The sequence below is a fragment of the Lygodium microphyllum genome, chromosome 12 (genome assembly GCF_053477565.2).
Source record: "Lygodium microphyllum isolate KBCC chromosome 12, Lygodium_microphyllum_v1.1.10, whole genome shotgun sequence".
Taxonomy (NCBI): Eukaryota; Viridiplantae; Streptophyta; class Polypodiopsida; order Schizaeales; family Lygodiaceae; genus Lygodium; species Lygodium microphyllum.
The window spans coordinates 33,301,104-33,309,190 of NC_141146.1; the positions used below are offsets into that span (position 1 = coordinate 33,301,104).

The following is an 8,087-nucleotide window of genomic DNA, read 5'->3' on the forward strand; positions in this document are numbered from 1 at the left end:
CCCATCGGCAATGTTTATCGCCTTGTATTAACAATAAACTACGTTCTTATTTATATAATAGTTGAAAATTGTGGGAATCAGAATGTTCCGGATTCCCGAATCCTTTTCTCGAGCGCGGGAAATTACAAGCAAAAACTCTCAACAGATCTTTTTGATAACTTTCTCTCTCCGTCTGTTCGTCTGTGTCTCTGTTGGGACTGTACGTACGAGCAAAGCTTCATTACCAGCCAGCGTAGCAGACGGATGAATGGCTGCCCCAATTGCTTCGTTGTCTCCTCCCATGGTAAAGAACCCGCCTTCAAACTGATTGATTGTATCTTATGTCAAAATACCTGCACAAAACTGCTATATTCAGTTGATTATCCTTCATCACCGATTAAGTCTGGGCGATCATCTGCATGCAACAGATCCCTCCAAGTGAGTACTTTATCTGCATCTATTACGTGGTTTCACAGCCGCATGGATTTCGCCACTGGACACGAATATTATCTCAAATCATGCCACATTTGGGGATAGTATTCTGCGTATATTCAAATTTCCCAGTGCGGCTGCACTGCATTGAGACCACATCATGATTCCTCAAATCATTTCATACTCTGATGATGTTGAGATGGTCTCATTTTGTGACACGCTTTGATCTAACCGTGGCCGTTTGGAAGATGAAAGCTCTGGCAAGAAAAGTTTGGGCCCATTTGATGTCACAAGGTCTCTGTTAGCTTCAACTACTTCACTTGAAGCTGTTGCGACAGCATCTATTTTATTCTCCAGACATGCCATGTTCTCCATCTGCGGAATGGTAGGCTGCCCTTGTTGGAAAGGGCCTGCCTTATGTTGCTCTTCGAACATCTTCTGGAGATGTTTGCCCTGTTCTTCGATGCGAAGCTGTAAGTTTCTTTGTGCCTGCATACAGTCTCTATCAGTAATCTTTTGAGCTACTCTCAGTTGTGGTGTCCACAGATAACTATGTGAAGACACGGATACCTCTAGCTGCTCGTGAAGCTGCTTCTGCATCTCCATCTGCAGTTGCAATGCTTCGGTCATCTGTGTTGCTCTGCAGAGGAGAGATAGCTTATGTTTAGGCATCTTAAACATGGCAAGAAATTTAGAACATCCGTGATAGCTCAAGACATACGTAGTTGTGTCCAAGACAGCAACTCCCCCTGCTGCACTTGAGCTTCTCTTTCGGTCCATGTCATCTGCAATTGAAGGTATACATTACACATATGGCTGCAAGAATCTTGTAGAACAAAAACAAAAAGGTGTACTAGGCACTGATATTTGAAATGGTACTGCACATGGATAATTCATTTCAAAACAGTTTAGATGTGTCTTTTTGGATTGTACATTCTTTATGTGTGTTCCCTTCCTTGTAACACTCACCAACTATACTCTATTTGGCTTTGTGCTTTGCCTTTGGTTCCCTTAGGCCTTGCATTTTATTGAGAAAGGGATTTATGTTGCTTGCAACTGCACTAGAGCAATGGAGTCCTTACCAACTCAACGCTTTATTCGGGTGTGCCAATCATTTTATGTTCTGGTTTCTACTTCTTTCAACGATTTAGCAATGTATGTCTCAGCCAAGGTATCTACTTTTATGCTTCTCATTGTCACAATGTTATTTGTTCCGATGGCATACTAGTCTTCATTTACTGTTTCACATTACTTAGCGAGTTCATAGCACCAATGCTATACATGAGATTGTTCGGCTTACTTCTACTTTTGAGGATGATAGACGAGTTAGTCCATCCTCCTATTCTCATTGTGAGTGTGCAGTAAGGAAGCAAGAAGGAGAGAAGAAGAATGCAAATGATGAAGGAAACAAAAGAATGATCTGGATGAATGCAAAAGGCAGCTGGAAACAACACTCCCTGCATGTGTGGTCACTGTCAGGTCAATGAGGGCATGCACTTGACTGCAGAAGGCAGGGGAGAGAGATTTGACTGAAGAGAGAAGAGATGCTGATGGTGGCTGGAGAAATGACTGTGGCAGCATGGAGAAGAGGGGAGGCTGATTGCAATAATCATCACAATCAGGTGGAAGGCTATAAATAGCCTGTGGATCAGCAACTGGCTGACCTGCTGCCTGGGAAAGTGGCCATAGAATAGATGGTGTAAAAAATGGCCAACTTGGCTTGTCGATCGCCATCCTGGTCAGCCTGCCCAGGCTGGACGGCCTAGGGCTGTAATGTGCTGCCCAGCATGTATGCAATGAAGGAAGAATAAAACGTGACTGCTGCTGAGTGCCATGTGAACTGCTGAACATGTCTCCTGTTATAGGAGAGTGAGAGCATGATGGATAAGACCAAGGACTGATGTGTGCAAGGCTGGAAATTGCTAATCTCCTCCTGATCTGCCTATGATGAAGGCTGTTGTCACACCAAAAAGACTGAACGGCAGAGTGTGTCAAAGCTCTATATGTCCTTGCTGGGCTCTGACTGGGGCTTACAAGCAGAGAGATGACATAGAAATATGTTTCCGTACAGCCCGTCCCATATCTTGGGTTGTTGCTGAAGGCCAAAGAAACAAAAAGATGGAACACCAAAAGGGAACAACTCGCAGAAGAGAAAACTCAAAAGCCATGACAACCTTCTTAGAAGACTCCAAGGTTTTGCAATGGATCCAAGGGTAGTAGATAATCTGATGGAAAATTGGAACATTTTAATGTTGATACAGTTAGTTGAAGATGAAATCTAGTCGAGTAGCATGGATCCCTCTCTAGATGAAAACTAGAGGAAATGGGTTGCTTGGATATGCTCATGGAAGAGGAGAGGTTTCTAATGGGTCACAGAAAGGTATCGAATTGGGAATGGATGAGCCAAATCTTTGGCCCAAGGAGATTAGAATAACAAGGAGCAATTGAAGGCACTGAAAAGCACTCTTGTTAGAGATGAACACAACTCCTACATTCTGCATGGTCATTTAGTATAGGTGTTAAAGGGGATTTGAACCTAGGTCAGTGGCTTAATAAAGCAAGTGGTTTACCATTAGGGTAGCGACTTGATTGCGAAAAAAAGAAAAGAGATGAACATTAGGGACTAAAGGGCATGAGATATGCATGCTAGCAATGCGAAAGGATAGCTTGGAGAAAGGGAAAAGTGGCTTGGAGAAGGGGAAAATTTGAGCAGAGGCAAATGCCTTTCCTTCCAAGCTTCACATGGCAGCAGCTAAAATGCTGCAGCCACACTTGGGTGCAGCAGCTCTGCACGCACATGAAACTATGTCTATTCAAGCACACAAGAAATACCTTCAAGCATCACTAAAACGAGAGAAAAGTAACCCATAATCCCTAGCCTACTGCTGCCTGCATACAAACTCAACAGGTGGTACAAAAGATTGCTGCAAGGAGAGAGAATAGGGTTAAATGCATCTTGGTCATTACAAACATGCTAACAGGATGGGAAGGCTATATTGCAATTGAGATTGAAATTGAAATTTCACCTTTGCTAGACCCTTATGCCGTTACAAGGTATGAGTAATAGTCCACCACTACATCATTTTCCTTTCATAGCTTTTCTGTGCTTGCTAGTCTCAAGAAATGCACAATGCTCAGCTCCATCTCTGAACGAGGGAGAATCCTAGTTCTCTGCCCCTTCAAAACCTGGATTTGACCGTATCATCCATGCCACCTTCTAAAGAACAGAGTTCTCATCGCATTCAACTTCTCCACATACATGATAGTGTGCACATTCAATAAGGTGCTTGACCGTATCATCCATGCCACCTTCTAAAGAACACAGTCCTCATCCCATTCAACTTCTCCACATACACGATAGCGTGCACATTCAATAAGGTGCTTGAACCACCCAAGCTGTCTGCATGGCATGCCATTGTGATGTAATTGGCCATTGTCTACCCATCTTACTCAACAAAGCTAAAGGCTGGTTCTGTTATATATAAAATCACTCACTCTAGATATTACAAGAGAAGTCTCTACAATCTATTGGCAAGAACTAACTATGCAGTATGAGTAATTGACCTCTACTCCCTTCATCTTGTGCTTTCAAACTTGTATTTCTACTAAGTCCACATACATCACTTAACCTTCTTCACGTGTTCACACTGTTTCACTTTGAAGTGCTGTATATGAAAATAATGAAAAATCTTGCAATTATAACCTTCACGCATAATGTGGCAGTTTGCCCACTTGGTAGGGTACATTGCAATTGCACAGCGACCAGTACAGTTGACAGACCTGTTTTTGGGCAGTTTCAAACAGACCAGTCACCAGACCTGTTAGACCCACATATATGATATTTTTGGTCAGCCAAGTTTGCGGCTTTTATGCTTGGCCAAATTACTAGCCTACTGGTCAAGATAATTTCAGATCTTTTAGAGGCACTTGCCACTCAGTCTCACATTATCCATTGGACTGAGACCCATATGACCTAGATTTCTGATTGTATGATTAGCCTAGTCTAGCAGCCATTGTGCATTGTACTTAACTATCTATCCTTGGATGCATAGTCCCACCCAGACCCTTGGGATATGACTTTGTATAATTAGAATTCAGCATTCTATTTCTTTTCACATCTGTGAGTTGAGTTTGTTGCTGTTTTGTGATAGTTAGGGTTTCAACAACTCGGCAACCCCCCAAAGAAAAAGGACAGCTAACTGGACTGGAACGTTGGAGTTAAATGGGCGTATTTTGTTTGTGGATGAGCCACCACTGGATGATCGGACAAATTGTGAGGTAAGGACTATTACATTAAGCATGTTTCAATAGCCAAGTCACCATGCCAAGCACAACATTGTTCAAAGTGTGACCAGTTTTGCCATGCCAAGCAATTCGTTAACACTAGGTTCAGATTGCTCTACTCAACATTCCCAACATTGCAGACATTGGTCTCTTGAATTTATGGTTTCACTATTTGGGCGCATCAATGGATCGATTGACTCTTTTATATCTCTTGTCCAACATTTCAAGTTAAACATATCCTTACTTAAATAGCTTTTTTAACATGCAGAATACTAGTAGTTTTTCATAAACCACGTGATGATTCTCATTTAGGAACCTAAACATGAAAGAAGCAGATTCAAAATAATTGGAATACATTTACCTTTACTGGATTGTGGAATATCTTTTGTCATTCGATACTTCTGTTATGAGAAATGAAAAGAGCCACTTTTAACGTGAGAGTAATGTTTTATCATAAATCTTGAGAAATTTTCATGCAAAGTACATCAATCATAGAGTTTGGTACAACATTTAAGTGCTTCAACCTGCAAATGGCTCTTAACATGAGATAACTGAAGTCCTGGCACATCCATTAGCTTTAGAACACACTTTGGGGTTGCCTCTACATTGAAGAGAACAAATGTTAATGGTCTGCCGTGAAAGTTGAAATCAACATGAAGCATACAACACATTGTTTCTGCTCACTTTCTGCACCACCCAACTCATTCACAGCCTTCAAAAAGCATTTATGGAGCTCAGGAGTCCATCGTAGGCGCTGCTTATGATTAGCACTATTCAAGTTTGAAGGATTGCCCGGTGCTGAAGCAGTTGCAGACCCATGTGTCACCTGGCTTGAAGGCTGCCCATGCTGCCAAGAAGACCATGTTCAGCATGCAGATGACAACTCCACAAAGATTCAATTAGCCAAAAGGAGTACAGATACTGATGATCCTGAAACTTACTGATTTGCTTGCGTTCTCTTTAGAGCTGTTTATGAGGACGTCTGTCCAAGAGGCTATTGGATCGTCATCAGATACAAACTTATGAGAGCAAGACCATTCTAGACACGAATGGTGGTCAATGCAGGTTTGGTTAAGGTCCTTTTTGTCTGGTTGAGAACAACTCGTGTTGCTGGATAAGTCATCAAAGTCCAAAAAATCCTTGATGTCTAACTGGAGCTGCTGCTGTTGATGTTGAAAGCAAGGTTGCGAAAGGGGCTCTTGTGGATGGTAGGACAGTGAGGATCGTGGATGTGGCTGTTGGAGGTCAGGCTGCTGCTGCAAGACCTGATGTTGGTATTGCTGCCTTGGTTGATGATGATGATGGTGGTGGTGGTGGTGTGGATGTTGCTGTTGGAGATGACTATGATTGCAATCATAATGCTGCTGCAGCAACTGCTGCTGCTGTACGTGTGGGTGTTGCTGTAGGTAATTATGATGGGACAAGCACTGTGATGGATGCAGCTGGTAATCTTGTTGTAGCTGCTCTTGATGACAGCGTGGTTCCAATTGTATCTGTTGGTAGGGTGGGACAAGAGAGATGGGGTTCTTGGAAACAGAAAGAGGGTGCCCAAAAGGGTTAAAGTAAGGGCCAGGAGGGAGTGATGACAGGGGAGTCACATTGTGAAGGAAGTAAGGAAAATTTTGGAGCTGTTTCTCCTGCTGTTCTTGGGAAGGAGTAGCTCTGCTCATCTTTCACAGTGCCTCTCTATCTCAGCCTTCTAGCCTGCATGGCATTCCTTCAATTAGCTTAAGCTTTATGTCTGTGAGTTCCTTAGTTGTGTGATGACTCTGTGTCCTGTGCTTCCAGAATTGAAGTCCTATGTTGAGTCCAAAAGATCATCGTTTGTAAGCGCTTTGGCTGCGACAATGTTGATTGATATGTGCATACAGCAGGCTCTTCCAATGCTTAAATTGCTGAATTGAGCAAAGGTAGTAGAGCTTCCGAGGCAGAGCGTGACAGTCTTTGGTAACCCCTCTCTCTCTCTCTCTCTCTGCCCCCCTTCGCCCCTTTTATGATCGCCGTCATAAGCTCAATGCAAAATTCCATGGCGTCTAATGCTGCCCATTTCAAGGTTTGGGCTGATATTCGCACCTTCCTCTTTCACAGACACATGCACAATGGTAAATTTGTCAATCAGCCCTTTATTCCCACTCATTCCTCTGAGAGAGAGAGAGAGAGAAAGACCGGGGGGGGGGGGGGGGGGGGCGCGCTCATCAAAATCGAGCAATTGCGTAGATTCTACGGAGAAGAGATTCGTCCAATCCATAGCGACTCTCTCTCTCTCTCTCTCTCTCTCTCTCTCTGGGTCTTCCCTGCAGGCCGTCCAGCTACTTGGGTTTTTATGGCGTGCCCTTAGAGCTTCCTCAAGAGGCAATAATGAGATCCTTTAGATGGCGGTGGATCTTTGCCAATTCGTAGGTAATCTTTGTTTCCTCACCTTTGACTTATCTCGTTATAAATATATGGTTTTCTGCAAGACACGGAAAATGGATTTGGGCTCTTAGCATCCATGTATAGAACAAACTATTAGACTTGCAAATCTCATTGCCTTCTGAAAAACCAAAAACAATAAAGAAGTGCGAGGGAACAAATTCCATGGTAAGCTTACCTACACTTGAGTAGCCTCTTTGAGACTTTGTTACAAGATATAGTTATATTATTAAAGGTATTGATTCTCATTAACCGCATGCTAAAAAAGATTAATGCTAGGACTGAAAGTGTATCTATTTTCTCCATTTCCTTTACTTCCTCTTATCAAAGGCCAATGTGATGAGTAAGGATTAGTTGCTCCAAATTTTAGCATGAAACTAATATCACCTTGCCATGAGAAAGTTGCATGTTTTTTCCACCATATTTTCTCTAAGAAACCTCAATGTAATTCCCCTACCCCGTTGCTTTTGTCTACTCAACCGTGATAGCACATAGTTACATATGATCATTTGTATCTAGCCTTTCAATCATTCACATGTGTTTGTGGGTTTGTTTGATTATTACCATCAATTTTCATGTGCTTCTTATGGATTCAAACCTTATTGTATAGATGTGGAATCGATCCCTAGTATCTAGGATATTAATAATGTGCCTTTTCTTAACTAGTACAAGGACCTTTATTCCTCAACTTTACATCATAGGCATGAGACGAACAATGCCTTGTTTAGAATAGTTAAACATTTTGTTGGTTGTGATGCATGGTGTTTATGCTTGTGCTTTTGTCATAAGCGTTGGTACCCATGTCACACACACACACACACAGAGCTTGTGAAGAGTCCAATGAAGCTTCTTTTTATAAGGTACCATCCAAAAGTTGGTTGGGTATTGTTACATTTTGGAAAAGCATTATTGAATGGTGTGGACAAAATTGTTTGTATAGTCTTCTAGCACAATCCTTGTGGGTAATTAATTGAGCCTTA

The 8,087-nt window shown here is 42.3% G+C and overlaps 1 protein-coding gene and 1 long non-coding RNA gene across 10 annotated transcripts; one reads left to right on the forward strand and one right to left on the reverse strand.

Moving 5' to 3' along the window:
* Nucleotides 1-149: 149 nt before the first annotated feature.
* On the forward strand, nt 150-6,885 carry LOC148027615 (uncharacterized). 9 transcript variants are annotated; one of them, XR_015692614.1, is made up of 4 exons: nt 150-283; nt 408-884; nt 958-1,208; nt 1,427-6,885. It is a non-coding gene; the product is annotated as an uncharacterized LOC148027615 (long non-coding RNA). The 9 variants fall into 9 exon arrangements; XR_015692613.1 differs by lacking the exon at nt 150-283 and having other exon boundaries at nt 575-884; nt 958-1,513; nt 4,567-4,689; nt 4,836-6,885; XR_015692616.1 differs by lacking the exon at nt 150-283 and having other exon boundaries at nt 575-884; nt 1,427-1,582; nt 4,563-6,885.
* LOC148027616 (uncharacterized) lies at nt 575-6,365 on the reverse strand. Its single transcript, XM_087689323.1, has 7 exons — nt 5,637-6,365; nt 5,380-5,542; nt 5,220-5,296; nt 5,057-5,096; nt 1,133-1,196; nt 982-1,051; nt 575-900 (listed from the first exon to the last, which is right to left on the reverse strand). The coding sequence occupies exons 1-7, from the start codon at nt 6,363-6,365 to the stop codon at nt 580-582; spliced, it is 1,464 nt and encodes a 487-aa protein (XP_087545449.1). The 3' UTR covers nt 575-579.
* Nucleotides 6,886-8,087: the final 1,202 nt, after the last annotated feature.

Excerpts from the sequence above, each read along its gene's own strand:
- LOC148027616 (XM_087689323.1), bottom strand. The coding sequence starts at position 6,365 with ATGAGCAGAGCTACTCCTTCCCAAGAACAGCAGGAGAAACAGCTCCAA. Across the intron at positions 5,543-5,636 it reads AAGAGAACGCAAGCAAATCA|CATGGGCAGCCTTCAAGCCA; the intron begins GTAAGTTTCAGG and ends TCTTCTTGGCAG. Across the intron at positions 1,197-5,056 it reads TATTCCACAATCCAGTAAAG|ATGACATGGACCGAAAGAGA; the intron begins GTAAATGTATTC and ends CTTCAATTGCAG.